Consider the following 24,091-nt stretch of genomic DNA (forward strand, 5'->3'; position numbering starts at 1 on the left):
CCCCACTCTCCCTTGAGGAAACTATACTAACTAACTGGATCTGGTCCTAGTTGAGTTCCCCAGAACATCCTTACCTCCCCCAACCTACTCCAACCCCAGCCCTCTCTGGACTGCCTGTGCCACAGCCAGTCAAGTTATGTTGGACTGTGCCAAATGAGCAGAGATAAACATTCCCAGAAAAGAAACACAAGGCTGCTGCTCCTCCCCTCTCAGGCAAACATCCAGGTGACCAGAAAAGGGAGTCTTATTGCCAGAGAGATCCTACATGAACCCCAGAGGGCCTGATACAGGGCAAGGGGAAAAGGCCTGAACTCCCGGGGAGAATTCTTGGGAAGTTATAGGACTCATCAGAGAAGGCTCTCTCCTAGTTTCCCCACTGCAGCAAACATTTTTGGGGAATGGGGCTCACACTAGCTAATGGAAGAGAGCAGAGAAGACTACCATGACTCCCAACACTACAACCTGCTCCCAAGTCACACAGATAGTACACACAAAGTACACACAAACACAGGATTATAACCCAAGCCTATCAAAGTCTTTTCCAATGTTCTGACAGCCCAGCAACAGAACAGTGACCCATTAGCAGTCCTCTCTGGTGCTTATCCCCAGCTATCAGCTGATATGGATCAAAACATCTCTCTCTGATCCCTAGACACAACAAAGCAGAGTCAAATTGGCAAAAGGAACTGTAAGTAGTGAAAAGGCCACAACTCTAAACCCCACGGACGCTTTCTCCTTCCAACCTCAAAACCACCAGGCAAGGGCTCTGGCTGACACCTGCCCAGTTGAACTGCTAGACTCAGCCCCCGCTACTTACACACTTCCAAGTAGACTTGCAGGTTTCTCAAGCATCCTCCCCTCTCCTGCAACCAGGAACTTCCACTCCAGGAGCTGTGCCCAACCATTCAAACCAAAGGACTCGATTGCAAAATCATGGAAAGACCTCTACCCTCATTTCTGGGGGTGGGATCTCAGCAACCACCTAAATGTCACAGTCCCATGAAAGTCATGGGACTACAGTTCACAGAGAAAATGTCTGAGGTCTGCGATCTCTCTCCCCGCTCTCCAAAATGTTGGCTTCCAGGAAGTGCTTTTGAGTAGTCAATCTCAGAATCTACTTAGCAACACCGCTAACTGGTGACAAGTTAACAGGAACAGCATTTTACAAAACAAAACAGCTTAGATGACCATTGTGTCTTTTCCTATTTTTGCAAAAAGACCCTATGGCTCAAACACCAATCTGGATGAATGTTAGTGTACTTTAGTTGGCTAATTGATTTTTCTTCCATTCTGCATAATGCCCAGGCATCAATCGAAAAGAAAAGCAAAACCCTGGTGTCTCTGTGGCCTATAGACTTGAACCGTTGTTCAAAGCCATTTCCATGGCACTCTGAGAAAATGAAACTTCAAGGTCGCAAACAAATTGTATTACTATCATATCAGATTGTGTACCTGGTACCTACCGTGAGCTTTGTATCTAAAGTACACAATCTCATTTAATCCTAAAAGTAATTCTATCAGGTAAGCTTCAACAAGCCCATTAACACATGGAAGAAACTCTATATAATATTAGTGAAACCAGACATTCATCTGTAGGACAGAAATTCAACTTCCTTGTTGTATAGGATAACTGCTTCCCAGACTAACCACCCTGTCCTAAGGAATTCAACTTTCTGCTTGATGAAAAGTCCTCCTCATAGCAACAGTTCACATTTGACCAATTCCAAGAAGTTCCTTCCAAACTTGATATGAAAATATTGAAGTAATTATTGAAGAAATTGAGCAAGAGCATGCAGGAAGGCCTGTTCTGCCAGGGCTCTCCGGGAACGTGACAGTGCTACTGGCAGGATGCCTGCCAGCCAGCCAGGGCCCCTTACTCAGAACAACATTCTTTAAAACCTGCCATTAGAAATGAGCAGCCACCTGTTTGGTAACACTGGGAGCAACCTGTGGCTACTTTGGGCATGGATTACAGGTCAAGAAGAGATCCTGACTGGGGCTCAGCCTTGACCAGACACGAATGCAAATCCACTCACTCAGCCCCTTAGGTAGGCTGAAACCTGCAGGGGTTCATTCAGAGCATATATGGACAAGTAGTGTCAAAGAGAGAAAAAAAATCAATCAGTCCCTTGATAACTAGTTACATTTTAGTTCTCCAGCCTCCAGAGTGCACAAGCCCTCTGTCCCTGAGAGGATCTTCCAGCTCGCTCTGTTTTGGGGAACTTTCAGGAGTAGGAAGTTGGGGCTGGGGGGGGGGGGAAACATGAGGGCCTCAGGTCAGGGATCTACCCAGAGGCAGAAATGAACACGAAGGCGGAAAAAACTTAACTGAGAGTTTACCCTTACTAATTAAATCCTTATTTACATGATTCCATTTTCTCTCCCAAAACAACTCTCTCCCCCCTCCTCCAAACATCTTATCATTTGTTATCTCTGCGTATCCAACACAAACCTTCGAGAAGCTAAGTCACTTTGCCCAAAGGCTCAGGGAAAGGGGGGGGGAGTTAACCCATTCTTAGCAGAGCGACTCTATGAGAAGACCCCAAAGGTGAACTCTCTTCCTCAAGGTCCCCAAAGTCGAGCGGGTTACTCGAAGTTCCTGAAGGTTCCAACTCAGGGTTTGCCTGGCCAGTGTTCCACACTGAGCCGACTCCCAAACTTGCCGAGCCTCGGCCTGCTGGCTTCCCCAACGGCCCCTCTCTGCTCGACCCGGCCCGGATCCTCCGACTAGGGATCCGGGGGAAACTGGCAGCCGCAGAAGAGAAGGCGTGGGGGAAAGTCCGGCGGACCCCGGCCGGGAAATCCGGGGGGAGTCCCCGACCCAAGTTCTTACTGAGCAGCGGAGACTCCTCGGGGCAAGCGGGCAGCGACCGCGCAGCGGCGGGGGACCCCGAAGTCAAGTTGCTCGCGGGGCTGGAGTCGAGGCTCGACCGAGGCTCTGAGGAGACGCCTAGAGGCGGCGGCGGCCGGGGCCCCCGGGAGCGGGGCTCCCCGGAGGGCTGCGCGCCGACGGGGGCGCCGTTCGAGCCGCCCTGCGGCGACGTGGAGACCCCGACCAGCTGGGGCAGGCGGCTCAGGTCGCGGCCGGCCAGGTAGTAGACGAGGGTGACGCCGAGGTGCAGCGCGCAGACGGCCACGAGCAGGCGGCAGGCCCGCTGCAGCGTCGCGCCGGGCATCGCCGCGCTGCCGCCCAGGAGCGGCTCCCGAAACCTCATCTTCCCGCCGCGGCTTTAAGAGGGGGGGTGGGCTACGGGCCGAGAGGACCGCCCGCCCGGCCGCCCGCCCGCCGGACGCTAAGCGACCACGGCGACCGGGGGAGGGGCCAAGGGAAGGGGGGGAGGGGGGGAGGGAGGGAGCGGGCGCCGAGCCGGCCGAAAGCCGACACTCCGGGCTTAGGCTCCGCAGCCACCAGAAGGGCGCCGGAGGCGTGGGCGCGGGCGGGGCGGGGCCGCCGGCGGGGGTGGAGCCTCATTGGGCGCGGGGCCGCCGGCGGGCGGGGCCTCCTGGGGCGGGACCGCACGGACAGCACCTCCCCCGGAGGCTGGGCTGCGGGGGCTGCCGCCAGGGGCGGGGCCTTTTCGTGACTAGAGGGGGAGAGGAGGGCGGGGCCTCCTCGGTGCGGAGCCGTCGGTGGGCGAGGCCTAATGGGGCGGGACCGCATGGACGGCGCCTTCTTGAGAGGATGCGCTGCGGGGACCGGAACCGCTTGCTCGGAGGGGGCGCGGCGCGGCGTGCGACTGTCCGGGGTGGAACCCCGGGGTTCTCACGCCCAGCCGCACCCCGCCTAACTCTTCTTCCTGAGCGTGCACGGTGAGGAGCCGCCGCCTCCTGCTCCAACAAGCCGCCCTGGGCCGGCCCCAGCACTTCCTGGGGTACGAGATGCAGGCCTGGCACGAGGGCGGTGAACCGAGAAGTTTGACTTTGGAAGGGGTTGGGGCGCCTCGCACGCCGGTGAGCTTCCAGTAGGCCTGGCGGGTGAGCTGCCCAGTGGAGAGCCAGTTGTCCCGGAAACTGGCGTCGATGCCCGGCGAGAACTGGGGCGGTGGCCGAGGACTTGTCCGGGATGTTTGAAACTCCGCTGTCTCACCCTGGCCCGGCCGGGCGGTGCGTGGAGGCCTGCGCGCAAACCCGGCCTGCAGGGATCCCCGGCGGCGAGGAAAGTGGATGCGCGGTTACTTCTCTCGCCCCACTGTGGAGTACGCCTGGCTAGGGAGTCAAAGGCCAGTCAGTGCAGTTCGGTTTTCAGTGCAGAGGGCGCCTGTAGCGCAGGGCACGGGGTGAAGATACAGGCTCTGAGCCGGGACGTCTGCTTGTTTTCTGTTAGCATTACACGGCATCACAATGCCAGGAAGTAGTAATCCCCATCCGCAGGTAAAAGAGTTCAAGAAGCCTGGTGAAGTGGCACATTCCTGTAATCCCATACTTTGGAGGTGGAAGCTGAGGAATCCAGAGTTGCAAGCCATCCTGAGGCTACAGGATGAGAACCTGGTTCAAAAAAAAAAGAACAGCTTTTCACGGCAGTTCTGCTTCACATAGTATCAGCTGAAGCATTGGTACAGTTGGTAGTTCCAAAATGGCCTCACGTGGTTGGTCATTGTTTCTGGCTGAAGGCTGGGAGCTTAGAGCTCAGAATGGATTGTGGATCATGGGCCTCCATTCTCCATATTGGATTCTTCCCAAAGGCCTTTTCATGTGGCTACTTGAATTTCTTCAAAATGAGGGATGTGTTCCAAAAAAACCATTTGAAGAACAAGGCAAAAAAGGATGCAGATTTCTTAAGGCCCAGCCTTAAGGCATTATTTTTGGTTAAAGCAAGTTACAGGGCAGTGTAGACTTAAGTGAAGTGAAAACAAACTTCATCTTTGTTGTTGGTGGTGGTAGTGGTGGTCGTGGGGCTTGAAATCTGGGCCTGGGCACTGTCTCTCAGCCCTTCAGCTCAAGGCAAGCACTCCAGCATTTGAGCCATAGCACCACTTCCTGTTTTCTGGTGCTTAATTGGAAATAAGAGTCTCACGGACTTCCCCTTCCCAGGCTGGCTTTGAACCACGATCCTCCTATCTCAGCCTCCTGAGTAGCTAGAATTACAGGTGTGAGCCACTGGTGCCCAGCAGACTCCATCTCTTGATGAGAAAAGAGGCAAAGAATTGTCAGGGGTCTTTAATCCGCTGTAGTCTGACCAACTGTCAAACTGTAATCCTAGGCTATTTAGGATACTGAGATCTAAGTATTGAGGTTCAAAGCCAGCGCAAGCAGGAAAGTCCATGAAATTCTATTTCCAATTAAGTACCAAAAAGCTGGAAGTGAAGCTCTAGCTCAAATGGTAGAGCACTAGTTTTGAGCAAAAAAGCTCAGGGACAGAGCCTATGTCCTGAGTTCAAGCCCCAGAATTGGAACACACACATGCACACACACACACACACACACACACACACACACACACACACACACACACACACACACACACACACACACACACCACAGCTCTCCTCCCAAGACCTTGAAGATTAATCCTGTTAAGACTTCAGCACAGCCAGGTACCGGTAACTCATACCTGTAATCCTAGCTACTCAGGAAACTGAGATTTTAGGATTGCAGTTCAAAGCCAACCCTGGCAGGAAAGTCCATGAGACACTTATCTCCAGTAAAACACCAGAAAACCAGAAGTGGCTCTGTGGCTGAAGAGCACAGAGACAGAGCCCAGGCCCAGAATTCCAGCACTAGAATCTGATATAAATCAGCTCCAAGTATGATCCCTCAAGTTCAGGGACCTATACATTATATAAAAAATTACCTTTTCCTCTTTCTCTTCTCCCTATTCCTGAGCAATTGAATTCAAGAGTCAGGGTGAACAAGGTAAATAGTCTAAAAGCTATGGAAAGCAAAGCCAACTAGAGTGAAAAGGAAGGGTAGAGATGGGGTGGGAAGAATAGCAACCCAACCTAGAGAATACCTAAGCACAATCAAAAGGAGACCTGTGCCACGAGTCATTTACATCTGTACATCTGCTACTCAGGAGGCTGATATTTGAGGATCCCATTTCAAAGCCAACCAGGGCAGAAAAGTCTCAAGACTCTAAACAGCAAGAATGCTGGATTGGACGTGTGGCTCAAGTGGTAGAGCACCAGCCTTGAGCAAGAATGCCAAGCTAAAGTGTAAGGCCCTGAGTTCAAGTCCCTGTACACACACACACACACACACACACACACACACACACACACACACACACACACACACACACACACACACACACACACACACACACACACACACACACACACACACACACACACACACACACGGTGGAGGCATCCAGGGAGTAATCAGAACCTGAGCTTGATGCTGGGGATTTTGTGAAATAGAGCATCCTAGGATAAGGTGTTGAGCCCAAGTAAGGAGATTGTTAAAAATAGATTAAGAACTACATTTGTGGATAGCCACATATATGTGGATAAGGAGAATTATCCAAGTCTCTGACTCTGTGTCAGGGAGAGTTAGACAAATATATATGTGTATATATATATATGTATATATATACACACACATATATGTATGTGTATAAGAAAGCTAAAATCATTTAGTACTTTATTCAAATTTGAGAAAAAGTTTGAATTTATTTTAAACTTAGAGATATTTCCCATTTATTATTTACTTTTGCATTGCTGGTGATTGAACCCAAAAACTTATGCATACTTGGCAGGGACTCCGTCACTGAACTACACCAGTCAGTTGCTCAATTTACAGATAGCTAATGACATGAATACAGACGTAAGAGAATGTGTGTCTGGGAGCAGAAATTTCCCAGTGCAATGAGCGCATTTAGCACCCAGACCTTGGTTTCTAAACACCATTCAACAATAAAAGGACCTGAGAATTCTTGGAGAAAGCCTAACTGTGGGGTATTACAACATGAACCTGGAATGTCTTATGCTGGAACGTAAGGGTTCAAAGGATGATGACTTGTGAAAAGGACAGGACACGGAATCCAATTTGAAGGGCTCCCATTGGTCAAATATGCAACAAGTTGAACATGAAAATAAATATGACTGGGCACCAGTGGCTCATTCCTATAACCCTAGCTACTGGGGAGTCTCAGATCTAAGGATCAAGATTCAAAGCCTGGGGCGGAGGTGGGGTTTGTGGGAGAGGAGGAGGGATCCAAAGCTGGCCCAGGCAAGAAAGTCCATGAGATTCTTATCTCCAATTAAGCACCAAAAATGCCAGAAGTGGATCTGGTAGCACACTAGCCTGTGCAAAGAAGCTCTGGGACAGTAGCCAGTCCCTGAGTTCAAGCCATAGCACCAGCACAAAAAGAAAAGAAGGAAGGGAGAAAAGGAAGGAAGGAAAGAAAAAAAGGAAAGAAAGGGAAAAAGAAGAAATATAGGTAGGAATAGCTTATGATCCATTGAAACGTAAGGAAATTGTGAGTCAATAGTGACATAAATAATTGAAGTTTAATGAGTACACAGATTATAAATAATTTCATACCACTCTACGAAATACTAATGTTTTACTAATGTTTCAATTGGAAGCACCAGAGAAATACAAATTGTCAGATGTTAGCATTATGGTAGTCAAGGGAAAACAGGCAAACTGTTCCAATTCCAACTAGAGACTAAAGAGAAATGACAACTAAGTACAACATGTGTTTCTTGGGAATCCTCTGCTATAGAGAATATTGTTGGGATAGTATTGTTGAACAGGAACTAGGATTGAGGGTAGGATGATATCATCTGCGGATGTTAATTTCCTGGTTTTAATGGTTGTATTGTAGTTATATTAGAAATAGGCACTAAGAGATCTGAGGACAATATGGTATCATGTCAAACTTATTCCCAAGTAGTCAAAAAATTATTTGTTCTACACTGCAGCTTTTCTGCAAGTTGTTTCCCTGACATCCAATACATAATGGGAAATAAGGGACAGGAAAACCACAGTAGACACTCCTATTTAGAAAGGCGGTTATTAAGAGGCATAGTACAACCATTAGGAGATCTGAAAAGCAATCACATACTGTGGACAATTCCCTAGGCCCCACAGCTCCAAGGGCAGGAAGTATGATTTTCTATGGCTCCTATCTCTACCCTCTGAACTAGGCTAAGAGAGTAGGGCTCAGAGGGTAGAATTTTTCCTCTGAGCCGTTCTTCCTAAGATCCTCAGAAGTACTTTTGTCTAAATTAGGATGGGAGGTACACCTTGCATCTTTCTGAAGTATTTTTATTGCAAGTTTTTCTTTTTCTTCTTTTCTTTTTTTGTTTTGTCTTTTTATACAAGGTCTCACTATGTAGTCCAGGCTGGGTTTGTTGTAATAGAGACCATATGACTGCAAAGTCTAAAGTATTTACTAGCTGATCTTTTATAGAAAAAAATGTTTTTTAACCCCTGATTTATTGCTATGGGAGGAAGGGGATCATATTGAAAAGTGATTTTGGTTTTTTCTGAGAGAGGGAGGGAGAGAGGGAGAGAGTATCCTATACTAGTCTTAAAATTCATGTTCCTGCCTGAGCTTTCCTGGAATCACAGGCATGTACCACCATGTATTGTCAAGGTTCTCAGCTCCAGATAGATTGAAATGAGATTCAGGCAGTCAGAAGAAGATACAGGCATGGTAGGGATAGTGGTCATGCTTTATTCAAAGCTTTTTGTCCATAAATTCATTGCCCATAGACATCATCATGGACAGTAATAGCAGAGCCTGCTGTTTACTGGCCAGCACAGGACAGACTCACAGACAGCCCAGCAGCACCCGCCTCATTTTGTTCACAGGTTCACACGCTACCCACTTGCAGCACCTTTACATTCTAGCCTTCATTAACCACACACCCACCCCACATCCTATACCCCAGCAGCAGCACACTGTCCAATATCCTATCACTTTATTGCTTTTTTCCTGTCTTTCAATGGTATCTGTTTATACCCTTTCTAGACAAAAGTGGTATTTGGCCAAGGATAGCCACACAAGGCCATGCACACATGCCCTGTCTCAAGGCTAGAGGTGGAGTTATCTAAGGTATTGTATGCCTACATGACACAAGGTCCCATGGGTCACTGAATCAGCTGAATCACAGTCTTTGGCAAGTGCAGGCCCAAAGTCCTCCAGAAGCTAGGATAAGAAAAGCCTGGCTTATTCCACCTTATACTATGCCTGCCAAACATGAATTTCTAAGAACATAACATTTTACTATTTGTTACAATTCTGTGCTTTACATAGTAGTGGCTGGCATGATGGAATTGCTGTAGGTACGAATCACCTCATTCACCTAGCTAGAAAGTGCTGCTGGTGGCTAGTTAGGAATCCAGCTGGTGTTAGACAGGTGTCAATTCTTCCCCACGTGGGCCCCCACATAGTTGCTTGGGTCCTTCACAGAATGGCAACAGAGTATTAAGAAGAAACATTCTAAATGCATAATGAGAAGGGGAAGAACTCAAGGCCAAGTGTTGGAAATTATGTAGTTATACCTCTATCACATTCTGTTGGCCAGCATAAATCACAGGATCAGTCCAGATTCAAGAGGAGAGAACACAGACACCACATGTTGATGAGATTTAGCAAAGAATTTGTGAACATCTGTAATCTGTCACAACATAAATTAACTGCCTGTCAAGCTACTCTCCCCTTGCTGGGCATGGTAGAACAGTTCTATAGCCCTAGCTACTGTACTCAGAATGCAGAAACAGAAGGATCACAGAAGCAAGCTAGGCAAAGTTAGGGCTAGGACAATCTGAAATAGAAACTGAAAGCAATAGGACTGGGGATGTGAACACTTGCTAGCAAGTACAAAGCCCTGAATTCAATCCTGGCAGGGTTGAGGGAGATGCTATCCCCATCCATCCACACCTTGTTCTTCATGCCCAGCTGTACTTCTTCCAGGAAATGAAATGATGTCTGTTTCTTCCTCTTACCCTCTTTTTCAACCCATACAAGGTCCCATTAGCACTGGGTGTTGTGACACACCTATAAGCTCAGCATTTGGAAGGCTGAGGCAGTTTGAAGCCAACCTGAGTTACATAGTGGGGTGAAAAAAAAAGAATTCAAAATCCTTAGTGGTTGAGCTGAGAATGTAGCTTAGTGGTAGAGTGCTTGTCTAGCATTCACGGAGCCCTGAGTTCGATTCCTCAGTATCACATAAACAGAAAAAGCCAGAAGTGGCGCTGTGGCCACGAGTGCTAGCCTAGAGCAAAAGAAGCTCAGCAACAGTGCCCAAGCCCTGAGTTCAACCCCCAGGACTGGCAAAAAAAAAAAAAAAAAAAAAGACTCCTCAGCGGTGTGACTGAGCCCAATTCACATATTGTGTTTTGTTTTAATTTTGGCAAAGAGTTCGGGGCTTGTGGTCACACCTGTAATCCTAGCTACTCTGGAGGCTGAGATCTGAGGACCACAATTGAAGCCAGCCCTTATCTCCAATGAACCACCAAAAACAAAACACGAAGAGAACAACTGTGGGTCAAGAGGTAGAGTAGCCCAGCCTTGAGTGAAAAAGCTAAGGGGCAATGCCCAGGACATAAATTCAAGCCCCACTATCCCCCTGCCTCCCAAAAGATAAAGTTTTAGCAAGAATTCATTTTAGTATACAAGGTTAAAGTACAGAAATGGAAAAGAGAGATAAACATGTCCCACTCCCCATACAGGAATTGGGAGTTTTAAAGGCTCCCAATTCACATGCTTGGCCAAAAAGAAATCTTTCCCTTTCTGTTTCCATGGTAGAACTGAGAGTATTGCAGCCCTGCAATACTATTCGTTGGAAAAATTCTTTCAAAATTAGACGGGGATTGCATGTTTAGTAGGCAAAATAACAAAGGTTTAATCATTTAACAGGTTGTTTTTCCTCTTAATTGTAGTATTGCCCAACCTACATTTCCCACTTTATCCACAAGAATATATCAGGGATTGTTAAAGGCTTTACTGAAGGCCAAATTTGCCAACGGACTATCAAAATGCAGTTCTGTGCACCATCCTTGAGCACAAAAGCCCAGGGTTCTATAGAGCCCTAAGTTCAAGCCCCAGGACCAGCATAAAAAAAAAGTTTTATTGCATATTTATGAGGCTATAAAAAAGAAATGCATCTCTGTGACCTGTCAGTTCAAGGACCTGTCAGGAAAGAAAATTTGATTATCCTAGCTTAGCTTGTTCTGAGAAATCTTTAATTGCTTTATATCTTTCAAAACCCTAATTTGCAATAAGAATGTAGTTTGTGGAATCAACTTTTTCTCCCTAGTATAGTTTGGTTTTTGAGTGCCACTCAAAGGCCCAATTGTTAAAGGTTTGGCCCCAACTTGGTGTTACCAGGAGGTGTACAAACCTTTACAAGGCAGGGCCTTAGTACGAGGTCACTGGGAACATGATGTCCTTCGAAGGGATTATAGGACCTTGGTCTCCTTTTATTCTTTTTCATTCTTGGCCAGGAGGCAAATTGTTTTTGCTCCCCACCCCCTGCCCCATACACTTCTGTCATGATTTGCTGCCTTGACACAGGCCTAAAAGAATGAGCCCAATTGAAGCCTCCAAATTTGTGGGTTGAAATAAACCCTTTTCCTTTATAAGCTGATTATATCTGGCATTTGTTATAGTGGTGGAGAGATGGCTTACATGCTCCCTGTGATGGACATATATTGATTTTGTCTGCCTTGAGTTCATTACTCCTTCTTGTAGGACTTCTGCTCTTTTGTTTTTTGGTCGATCGTGGGGCTTGAACTCTGGGCCTGGGCATTGTCCCTTAGCTCTTCAGCTCAAGGCTAGAGCTCTACCACTTGAGCCACAGCACCACTTCCAGCCTTTTCTGTTTATGTGGTGCTGAGGAATTGAACCCAGGGCTTCCTGCATGTGAGGTAAGCACTCTACCATTGAGCCACCTTCCCAGCCCCGACTTCTGCTCTTTTTGTTGTGCTCTGTTTGTTTTTTTTTTTTAATTTTGTTTAGTTGAAACAAGTACAAAAGCCCAAGATGTGTAGGTCAGGCTGGCATCGAACTTGGGATGTTCCTGCCTCTGCCTTCCTCATGCTGGGATGACTGAACTGAATCCAGCTGGATTCACAATATCCCACATATGTTCGCTTATGCTAACCATGGGGAGGGAGGAGGAGGAGGAGGGGAGAGAGAGAGAGAGAGAGAGAGAGAGAGAGAGAGAGAGAGAGAGAGAGCACATCAGAGCACTGTTAATGTCTAGCCACAGTGATCGACACATGGCCCAAGGAGGGATAATGAGCAATGTTACTCTCTTCTGAGAACTTATGCATGTGTTGAGAAACAGGCTTTTTTTTTTTTTTTCTCTCTTTGGACCAAGATAGGACTCAAATTGGAACTTGCTTTCTGCTCATTGGCATGGGCCCTACCACCTGAGCCATGCCTCCAACCCCAAGAAAAAAGTGTTTTGATTTCCATTGCAGTTACCAGCCTGGAATGACTATCATGTGGGTTTCTAGGATTCCCAACACAAATTGCCACTGACTTGGTTTAAACGACTAAATTTTTTTCATAGTTCTGGAGGATCTCAAAATTATTTCAGACTTTTAGTCAGAAATAAAGGTATCCAAAGGCTGGGAAGGTGGCTCAGTGGTAGAGTGCTTGCCTCATATTCATGAGGCCCTGGGTTCAATTCCTGAGCACCACATAAACAGAAAAAAAGCAGGAAGTGGCGCTGTGGCTCAAGTGGTAGAGCGCTAGCCTTGAGCTGAAGAGCTGAGGCACAGCGCCCAGGGCCAGAGTTCAGCCACCATGACTGACAAAGCAAAACAAAACAACAATAACGATAGATAAATAAAGGTGTCCATAGAGTAATTGCCTTCTGCAATCTCTAAGGAAAAAAAAAATCCCTCCTTGCCTCTTTTAGTTTCTGGTGGCTCTTAGCCAACCTTGACATTCCTTGATTTATATCTGTACTGCACTTAATCTCTAATCTCTACCTCTGCCTCTGTCTTCGAATGGTCTTCTTTCTGTGTATGGTTTATGGGTAGGTTGATATATCCCAGATTGGCCTCCTTCTGCTTTTCTTAGCCTCCCAAGTATTGAGATTATAGCTGTGTACCACCACACCTGTCTATGACCTCATATTGACCTAATTAATTGCACCTGCAAATGTTGTACTCCCAAATAAGTTCAAGTCTGAGGTCTGGATAGACATAAGCTTTGGTAGTACATTATCCAACCCTTCATCCATCATGTAGAAAGAGCCAGAAGTGGCACTATGGCTCAAGTGATAGAGTGCTAGCCTTGAGCAAAAAAAGAAGCTCAAGAAAGTGCCCATGCCCTGAGTTCAAGCCCCAGGACTGGCAAAAAAAAAAGTTCAAAAAAATAACCACCACTGATTGGACTAGGAGTGAGCATCTGACTCAAGCTCAGTATTTGGATTTGAAATTCAAGATAGCCAGTTGTTCTTTGGGTATGTCTGGCCCCTGGATGCCACAGAGAAGGAAAGAAAGCTGAGAAAATGAACCAGACCACAGAAAATTGAAGCTAGAAAGGAAGAGAGAGCACTAACTACATTCCTGAGGCTTCCTTATCTCTCTTCTGGTCCTTCTTGAGGCCCATAAACATTTCAGCCCATAAATTTTGTGCCTCAGAAACCAATCTTCTTCCTGGCTGGGAATGTAGCTCAGTGCTTCCCTAGAAGCACAATCTTTTAAAAGTTTCAAGGCAAAAAGTCTAAGAAAGACAATAAAGGCTTAAGAACACAGGTCAGTATGGGTCTCATAAGGTAAGCAAGTAGGTAGATCATTCCTGACAGAAATGAAGTTTCAGACACCATTAAAAAAAAAAAAAAAAACCTGCCTATAGGTAGAGAGGACTCTGCTCTGGACCTCTTTTGAAGTCATCAGGTTCATGCTGACCCCTAATCCCCGCCTGGAAATTCCCTTCAGCCTTTTTGATTGGGTTAGGACCAGCCATGAGAACAAGGCACCTTGTTTTCATCAAGTCCTGGGATGCCCCAGTATCCCTGCTTTACTGCCAAATGAGGTTACTTATAGTCTAACCTCCTAAGTATCTGGAAATAGCTATTCTCAGCTGATGGTTAGCTATACACATCTTCTGAATCAATATACCACCCTCTGAATTCCCAGACTGGGAGTGTGAACTTGGTCAGCTGCTGGTGAGTGCTAAAGTCTTTAGCAATTCTCACACCTAATCCTTTATGCTACTGGTAGATAGGTAACAACTTGTTCGTTTGCTCAGGACCATCCCACTTACAAAGCTGGAAGTCCCACATCCAAAGAAACCTCTCAGACCTTGGAAAACTGGAGGATTACTCCAGCTTAATGGAAACCTGTCTGAGTACTATACTCAAGGAAATCAAAATTCTAAATCTCACTCTTTTAAGAATTCTCCTTTGCTGTGATCCTATAGCTCACACCTATAATCTTAGCTACTCAGGAGGCTGAGATCTGAGGATTGTAGTTTGAAGCTAGTCCAGGCAGGAAAGTCTGGGAGACTCCTATCTGAGGTTAACCACCAAAAAGTTGGAAGTGGAACACTGGTTCAGGTGTGCTAGCCTTGAACAAAAGAAGCTCAGGGACAGTGCCCAGGCCCTGAGTTCAAACCACAAGATGAGAGAGAGAGAGAGAGAGAGAGAGAGAGAGAGAGAGAGAGAGAGAGAGAAAGAGAGAGAGAGAGAATATTCCCCTTTTACTGGTTATTTTATTATTTTTTTGTGAGAATATCATACAGAGGAGTTACAATTACATGGGCTTACTGGTTATTTTTAATTTTTTTTTTTTGGGTCCGGTCGTGGGGCCTGAACTCTGGGCCTGGGCACTGTCCCTCAGCTCTTCAGCTCAAGGCTAGCGCTCTACCACTTGAGCCACAGTGCCACTTCCGGCTTTTTTTTTATGTGGTGCTGAGGAATCGAACCCAGGGCCTCGAGCATGCAAGGCAAGTGCTCTACCACTGAGCCAGCTTCCCAGCCCCTTACTGGTTTTTTTTTTTTTTTTTTGCCCGTTGTGAGGCCTGAATTCTGGGCCTGGGCGCTGTCCCTCAGCTCTTCAGCTCAAGGTTAGCGCTCTACACTTGAGCCACAGTGCCACTTCTGACCTTTTCTGCTTATGTGGTGCTGAGGAATCGAACCCAGTGCCTCATGCATGCAAGGCAAGCATTCTACCACTGAGCCACCTTCCCAGCCCCTTACTGGTTATTTTTTAAAACATACCTTAAGCCAGCATCTCTCTCTGAAAGTGTCTAGATAACATACAGCTTCTGAAGCCTTCCATTCAATAACTGGATGATGGATTGCAAGTTATCTAACTTCTAGTATCTTATCTGAAATGAAATAGCCTACCAACCTTGATTTGGGGGAAATATTGCTTGGAAATTGCTTTCAGCTTTCCCGATTATATTGGGAAGCACCTGTTCTCATTCAGCCCTGGAGGCTGCTTTGTCTCTTAAGGTTACAGTCTGGCCCTAAAGAGAATTTCATTATGTCAGCTTTAATTTCATATTCTAATAACATATAAGCCAGTGATTGTTCTCGTGCCCTTACCCTGCTCTAATCATTTCTTCCTTCTCCCAGCATTAGGCAGAGGATGTGTGTGGGGGGGTAGCTCCTGCTGGGGACAGTTAAGAGTGGCAAGGCATGAACTCTGGCCCCAGGACAGTGAATGGACCTAGGCTGTCTCCAGAGACCTTGCCTAGTTCTTGTTCTTTCTGGGCTCCAGAGGTTGGACCCTGGAGCAAGGCTTAGTTTCTTTTGTTACTGGGCCAAGTCCCTGGAGGAGAAAGCTTCTGGTGGTAGTTAGAAGGGCCTAGAAGGGCTAGCAAAGGACTTTAATGAGTTAGCCTGCCCTCTGGCCTGGACAAAAGTCGCTCATGTTTTTGCCGTTGCCACTTTGGTCAGCCTGGTCCCTCAACCTGCTTTCTTGACAGCCCATACTCTTACACCTGTCAGCCAGAAGTGAGAAGGGATGGAAGATGCTGACAAGACAAGAGAGAGGAGCACATTGTGTGTATGTGTGGTGGGAGCAATCCTTCCTGACCACTGTTGCCTGGGTTGGGCTCTCTCAGTTCACAAAGGCAGCCTGGCTCATGTAGATTTCTTCATTGCTAGGCATCACTAAGAAGTGTATGCACCAACACAGACTTTGTATGACATGATGACAGCTAAGCCCAAAGCCCTGGTGCTAGGTTTCAGGCTCTCTGAGAAGAACCCCCCAGGAATACGCAAAGGTCTCACTACCTCTGCTTGGGCCAGCCACTCTGGGCCAGTTCTTAGAAGCCTCTTTTGACTATCCTTTCTCTCATCTTTCCTCACTTGGATAAATGTCCTGGGATTAAGCCTTCTGTGTTTATTGGATGAGCAATTTGTGTCTGTCTGTAAAGCTACATCCGAATAATATTTGGCACGAGCTAAAGAAATATGATCCACTGCATTTGTCTCCAGTCAGCTCTCTGGAGCCAGCCGGTCTCCTGCCAACAGGGCTGTACAGTTCTACAGCAAAGGGTGGCAGCCTAAATATGTTTGGGGGGATGTCTGGGAGGGAGGTAAGTGGATGGAAGAGGTGCTTAGGAGAGGTCCAGGAACACAAGAGACAGAAGGGCCTCACTGAATTGACCAATACTTCTAGAGCTGCCCTAACAACTCAGGGGAATTAGAGATGCCTATGGTGGGCAACCTGACCTAGAAAAAGGAAAGGCAGGGGCGCCATGCAGCTCAGGAGACTGGATGGTTACCAGAATCAGAGTAGCCAAGGAGATTCAAAGGGGTCCAGCATCCAGATACTACATGTCAGAGGTCAGTTTGAGCTGATTCCTTATTTGTCAATTTTAGAAGGATGAGGCTGGAAGTGGCAAGATGTGCTAAGACTAAGTGTTTTCTGATTCTGTTGGCTCAGGTTCCCAGAGCTGGGGAGGACAGAGATTATAGCTGTGGCAATCAGACAGCCAGTTGTGAATGCTTGAGAATGTAGAGGGGGAGGGAATTTGGTGTGTGTGTGTGTGTGTATGTATGTGTGTGTATGTATGTGTCTCTGTGTGTGCCAGCAATTTCTGCCACACATACCCCCCAAGCTTTCTGCCGTACTCTCTTAGCATGTGTCAGCTCTTCTTTTAAGACTCATGTTACTTCTTCCTTGGATCCCATTTCTCATTATCTCTGACCTTTTTCTACCTCTTTTCTGTCTTCTGCAAATCAGAGATTAGCTCACTAGCAGGACACCGTCCCTTGTGTCTAACAGCCAGTATAGAACCAGTCACTGAAGAGACATGGAAAATGGATTCCTGAGTAAAAGAGGGAATGGGACAGGCTCTAAGTGCCGCCATCAGTAGCCACAGGTTCACAAGAAGGAAACATGAAAACATGGCCACAGTAACACTGTTCTCAGAACCTGTCCTGGGCAAAGGCCTGCAAGTAAAGCCAGCTCTTTGTAACGGCATCTTGAGAGAACTAAGCAGCTGTTCACTTATCCTGTGGAAGGTGAAATGGTGTTTCTCAAGGTTCCAGCTAGTCAGCAAACAGCTTGTTCCATACTCCAAAGGATGCCATTTACCTCTCAGCGGGTGGGGGAGAAAATAATACCCATCCATAAATGGTAGGAGCCATCTGTGCTCTAGTAGAGATATAAAGGGTGGGGTATGAAAACTCAAAAGGGACAAGGTTAATTTCACTTGGAAGAGTAAGTGAAATTAAAGAGGAAATTCAATCAAAGGCTTTATGGGGATGGCATGACCTTACTTTGGCACTGGAATAAGGTCTGCCTTGTACACCAAGAGTGTATTGACACCTACACCCACAGAATCTAGGGATGAAACTCAGGACCTAATGCAAGCCAGGCAAGTGCTATGTGAGCTACACCTGCAGCTCGTGTACCCCCAATTTCATATCCATGGCAGTCTGCATACTAATACCCATAATCTTTCACTGAACTCAGGTATATTCAAAGAATTCTCAACATGGCCTTCCAGCCAGATGAATGAAACCTGTCTGCTAGCTTACACTTTGGGAAGTGTGTGCAGTTGAGACCTGTAGGGTTGGGAAGCAAAAGGAACAGGGGGAGTTGAGGCAGGGTGGTGGGAAAATGAACTGCAAACAGTGAGGGAGATGGGCTGGTTAGGCTTGTGAATGGAGAAAGGTAGATGATGTGGCTCTGACAGTAGGTTGAAGAAATATCTGGATTTCAATTTTGCTAGGCTAAAGAGTTTGAACTCAGGCGTTCAGGGAAAGTGAGACAGGCAGAACTGCGTTCAGGAAGGCATTGAGTGACTGGGTGCAGGTGACTCACACCTGTAATCCTAGATACTCAGGAGGCTGACATCTGAGGATAGAGGCTCAAAGTCAGAAAAGGCTGTGAAAGTTTTATCTCCCATTAGCTACAAATAAAGTAGAGCTGTGGCTCAAGTGGTAGAGTGCTAGCTTTGAACAAAAGAAGCTCAGGGACAGTACACAGGCTCAGCACAGAAAGAAAGAAAGAAAGAAAGAAAGAAAGAAAGAAAGAAAGAAAGAAAGAAAGAAAGAAAGAAAGAAAGAAAGAAAGAAAGAAAGAAAGGAAAGAAAGAAAGAAAGAAAGAAAGAAAGAAAGAAAGAAAGGAAGGAAGGAAGGAAGGAAGGAGAGAAAGAAAAATAGAAAGGCATTACAGTAGCAGTGGGCAGGTCAGGCTGGACTGAAAGAAGCTGGAGGTGGGTAGATTAGCCAGATGACCGTCTCAGACAACAAGTGACAAAGCCTACTCTAAAGCTGCTGCAGCACTTGCAAAAAACATCTGTTCAACATTCATCCCACTGTCTCTTGGAGCTGTCTTTTGACAGCCTGACGGCTCCACCAGCCTGTGGCTTCCTTGACAGCAGGAACTGTTTGCTGCCTCTCTGGGGCCCCCTGGCCTGACATGGTTCTTGGCAGGTGCTCATTATACATTTGCAAAGTTACTGAATAGGGCAGTGATAAAGAGCACAAGAGGCGTTCAGAGAAGGGTACAGATTTCCGGGACAACATCCTGTTTAACAAGTGCAGTTCCTAAGGCCTGAGCATTTGGCACAGCTGTCTTTTGGTGTGTGTGGAGACTCATGTGCAGATAGCATAGGCAGGCAAGGAACCACCCCTGACTGTAGTTGAATGGGTGGGGGGAGGGAGTTGCAGCCCGCGCACGGGTGTGTGTGTGTGTAGTGTGTGTGTGTGTGTGTGTGTGTGTGTGTGTGTGTGTGTGTGTGTGTGTGTGTGTATTAGGGAAGGACTTGTAAGAGCTTTTCAGAGAGGTGAGCAGACAGATAAGAGACCCCACAATCTGCTATTTTAAGGTGCCCTAGGGAGTCATTACAGCTCGTTTTTTGGTTGCAAATGACAGAAATTGAATACAAGCAAGCTCAGGAAAAATAGAACATTCAATATTGGCTTATAGGATGTATTTTAGAAGAACCAGAACCAGAGCTTCCAATACTACTAGCTAGAGTCTCTTTCCAACTCTGATATCTCGTCCTTCTTTACACGTCAACCTCATTCTTGCAGCTTAGCTTCTTCTACAGGCTGGAAATATGGCTGCACGTAGCCTGGGAGTCTCCCATAGGATAGTTTCTCCACCACAGAAACACCAAAATCTTCCTCTCTCATGATCAATGTCAGAAAGCCTAGGAAAGGACAGACACTGGTATGCTGTGTTTGAGTAAGGAACCTAACCTGGCTTAAGACCAAACCTTTGCTGTGCCGAAGGAAACAATGTTATGTAAGAAGAAAATAACTTCTACCAAATTCTCATAGTTGAAATGGAAAAAGGAGCATTTCCCTATGGTAGAGCCAACAAGGTAATATCCCTAGCCAAGTCCTTTGCTTATTTACATATTCATTATTTTTATACTACTCCAATAATATTGGAATATTTTTAAATACTTTTTTATTGCAAAAATAGTGTACAGATATTGCACTCAGTATGATCATCTCTGTAGACCAAGGCACAGTGAAGGTTAAATAATTGTCACAGATCTCACAGTTGTGAAGTGGATTTAATAGAGCCTCATCAGGCAGAAATGGCAGTAGGATTGGAATCCATTCTATCTAGCTCCAAACCCTGTGTCTTCCCATTATGTTACATATGTTATGTTCACTCACTGTGGAAGGAAAGAAAGAAAGGTATAGGACTCTGAGGAAGAAATGTAAATAATTTCTTCTTGGAAAATCTCAACCATGGCTGAGAAGCCTGTGGGAAGTGATGAATGAATCCATATCACCAGGCCAATCAGGTCCAAGAAACTCAACCACCCATCAGTCTCATTGGAGATATCTGAGGTGATGTTTCTTTTATTTTTTTTATTTTTTGTCCAGTCATGGAGCCTGAACAATCGGCCTGGGAACTGCCCCTCAGCTCTTCAGCTCAAGGCTAGCGCTCTACCACTTGAGCCACAGCGTCACTTCCGGCTTTTTTCTTTTTGCTTATGTGGTGCTGAGGAATTGAACCCAGGGCCTCATGCATGCAAGGCAAGCGCTCTACCACTGAGCCACCTTCCCAGCCCCGTGACGTTTCATTTTGACTTCATCTTTCTTCTATCTTAACTTAAAGTACAATTTGATGAAGCCAAATAAATGAAAAATAAATGAAAAAACAATAAGGTCCTATTTTCACCTATTAAAAATTTAAGCAGTCAGTAGTTTAATAGCCATGCTGGCAGTGGTAGGGAAATGGTTTGCTTTTAAATGGCTGGTGACAGGATGCAGTGGTACAACCTGTGAAAACAATTTATTTGGTTATGGGGGTCAAGAGCTATGAAAGCTTTCTTTACTTTTGACCCAGTAATCTCAGTCTTTAGAAATAGGTCACAGTCACAGAACAAAACTCAACCAGTGCCATGTGCAAAAGATTCTTGTAAAACAATGTTTCTCAGAAAGACTAAAATGAAAAGGATAAGAAAAAATAGAAAATAGAAACAAATATCATAACACAAATAGAAACAACAAGATAAGGGTTGTGGTGTTAATGTCAGACAAGATTGGCAGGACACTGAAAAAATAACCTTATAAGAATGAAACCAATAATGAAAACTGAGAGCTACAATGAAGATCTGTCTTAAGTATTTATACATGAAAATAATATAGTATCAGAATTCATAAGGCAAAAAAGACAGGAATTATATGGAAAAATAAAGAGAAACCTAATGATAATTTTAATTCATTTCTTTAAGCCCATGATTGATCAATAAGAAAAAATATATAGAAGACTTGTCATGTAAATGGAGAAATGAAGGATATGCAAATATAGTTATTATATTCAAGGTAAAGTATGCAAAAATTGGACTATGGGATATGGATGTGAATGGGACAGACAGATGGAAAGGGTGACATTGGTCAAGATGCATTGTACTCAGAATCTGACTTGTTGAAATGAAACCCCTTTTTACAACTACTTAAAATAAAATAAAAAAAGATTTGTCGTAAATTAGTAAGGAGTACTGAATTAAAATATATGAAATGCTCCACCTTGAAAATCTAGAATATACTTTTTGTAAGTATCCATGAGTCATCTACAAATGACCACACCAATCAAATATTAAAACAAACAAATGCTGAAACTCTGAATACAGTAAAGTGAAACAGATAGCATTCTTTGATCAAAATGAATTAAAGCTAGTTGGGTGCCTGTGGCTCATGGCTGTAATGCTAGCTGCTTGAGAAGATGAAATGGGGAAATGAAATGGTTCAAGGTCAGATAGATAGATAGTTTTCAAGACCCTCTTTATAACTGAGACTTAGGTGTGGTAGCAGGCACCTGTTAATCTAGCTATGATAGGAAGCCTAAAACAGGCAATTGCACCCCATCTCAAAAATAACTAGTGCAAAAAGGGCTAGAGCATCTTAACAGGATAGCACCTGCCTTCCTAGTGCAAGGTCAAACATCAATACTGCCAAAAACAAACAAACAAACAAAAAACCCTTAACACTCAAAATAGCAAAAAACGGAAACTAAAAAGAAATAGAAAAGCTGAAAGCTAAACCTGACTGAAATGTTAATCAGGCTTCAAAAGAAGAGAATTTGATGCATGCTACCACATGCATAAATTTTGAGAATATATGCTAAGTAAATAAGCCAGTCACATAAAGATCTTTAGAAAAAAACCTGTATAATTCTACTTTTATGAGGTACTTAAAGCAATTGAATTCAGAAAGGGAGAAAATAGGATGGGGGGTGGCACCAGGCGCTAGTGATGAGGAGAATCAGAGAGCTATTGTTCATTAGGTGCAGACTTTTTGTTTTGCAAGATAAAATATCTCTGGAGAAAGTCAGGTGCCAGTTGTAATCTTGGCTACTCAGGAGGCTGAGATCTGAGAATCGCAATACAAAGCCAGCCCAGACAGGAATGTTCATGACACTCTTAGCTCCAATTAGCCACCAAAAAGCCAGAAGTTGGCTCAGTGGTAGAGTGCTTGCCTTGCATGCATTAGACCCTGGGTTCAATTCCTCAGCACTACATAAACACAAAAAGCCGAAGTGGCACTGTGGCTCAAGTGGTAGAGTGCTAGCCTTGAGCTGAAGAGCTGAGGGACAGCGCCCAGACCCAGAGTTCAGGCCCCACAACCAACAACAACAACAAAAGCCAGAAGTGAGAGAGAGAGAGAGAGAGAGAGAGAGAGAGAGAGAGAGAGAGAGAGAGAGAGAGAGAGAGAGAGAGAAGAAGGAAGAAGAGAGAGGGGGAGGGAGAAAAAGGGAGAGGGAGGAGGAGGGGGAGGGGGGAGGAGGACAAAGACCAGGGGGAGGAGGATTCCATAACTCCAGGAAATCCAATCAAAGTCACAACTAGGGTATGGTGCCAGCCACCATACCATTAACACCAAGAGCCATAGCAACTCCATATCCTTTGATTGTGTATTTTATCCTTTGATAGCATCTTTTATACCTGATAACTTTATAACTAATGTATTTCATCCATGATGGACCTACCAAGAAACAATATTAAGAATTGCTCTACAGATATGTGCAAATGCAGTGGCAGAAAGAAAAGCATCTAAGCCTCACTTAAATGCAGCTAGACTTTGAGTGACCAGGAGAGGAAGGACCTGAGGGTTGAAGGAAGAAAAAGCAGCTTAAGGGGTAGAGCTCAGGGGCCCTGCTGCTTCCTGTAAGTCTGAGTAACTTGTTTCTCACAAGGCCATGCCCGGTGGCAGGAATATAGCAGCTATTAACCTCCCCTAGAGGGTTCTCTACAAATCTTCCTCTCTGCTTTAGGCCTCACATCCTTAAATCATTCTTCAGAGCTTTGCCCCTGAGGAGCTCTGAGATTTGCCAGAGTTTCAAAGTAAGCAGTAATGGAACAGAAATTAGGAGCTGACTGAGTTATAGTCTTAGCTTTTCTATTCTTAATTCCTAGTCTTTTGTGGAGCTCTGAGGGTTGTGCTCATTTAAAAAGTCCACACATGGAAAACTTACCACTAAGGAAAAAAATTAAATTAGAGCCCAAAGTCATGGCTGACATTAGAATAAATTCCAGATGGCTTAAATTTTTTGCATGTAAAAAATGAAATCATAGAAAAGAGGGGCTGGGAAGGTGGCTCAGTGGTAGAGTGGTAGAGTGCTTGACTTGCATACATGAGACCATGGGTTTACTTCCTCAGCACCACATAAGCACTTGCCTTAAGCTGAAGAGCTGAGAAACAGCTCCCAGGCCCAGAGTTCAGGCCCCATGACTGACAAAAAAGAAAGAAGAGAAAAGAAAAGAAAGAAAAGCTGGGTGCTGGTGGCTCATGACTGTAATCCTAGCAACTTGGAGGCTAAGATCTGAGGATCACAGTTTGAAGCCAGCCCAAGCAGAAAAGTAAAAAAAAAAACTACTCAGAAAAAGCCAGTATTGGTACTGGGACTCAAGTGGTAGAGAACTAGCCTTGATCATAAAGAGGCTCAGGGACAGGGCCCAGGCCCTGAGTTCAAGCCCCAGAACCAGCAAAAAAAGAAAGAAAGGAAGAAAAAAAAAGAAGGAAGGAAAAAGAAAAAGGAAATAGGTGGATATTTATAATATTGGAAGGAAAGAATAATAAAAGGCCATTTTAAGGTTAGTACCAAAGGCAAATAATAAAATAAAAATGACATTAGTGAAAAATAAAAAAGTCCATGCAATCAGAAGATGGTTGCAAAAGTTTCAGAAAGGTTAAGAAAGAACTCGTCAGAAATAACAGATACTAGGAAAAAGAGGGCCCCAGGCCA

The 24,091-nt window shown here is 45.4% G+C and overlaps 1 protein-coding gene across 2 annotated transcripts in view; it reads right to left on the reverse strand.

Annotated features, from left to right (window-relative positions):
- The window catches only part of B4galt1 (beta-1,4-galactosyltransferase 1), a 100,579-nt gene that overhangs the window by 50,662 nt on the left and 25,826 nt on the right, over window positions 1-24,091 (reverse strand). Inside the window, exon 1 of one of the 2 annotated variants that reach the window (XM_070008693.1) lies at window positions 2,834-3,321. The exons of the other annotated variant lie outside the window; for it this stretch is intronic. Coding sequence (XP_069864794.1) covers window positions 2,834-3,215 — 382 coding nt within the window. The 5' untranslated portion in view covers window positions 3,216-3,321. Of the gene's footprint in view, window positions 1-2,833; window positions 3,322-24,091 lie in introns of those variants that run through there. 2 annotated transcript variants of the gene reach the window in all.

This window comes from Dipodomys merriami, unplaced genomic scaffold (assembly GCF_024711535.1).
Source record: "Dipodomys merriami isolate MVZ:Mamm:240054 unplaced genomic scaffold, mDipMer1.0.p SCAF_11, whole genome shotgun sequence".
In the NCBI taxonomy this organism is placed as follows: Eukaryota; Metazoa; Chordata; class Mammalia; order Rodentia; family Heteromyidae; genus Dipodomys; species Dipodomys merriami.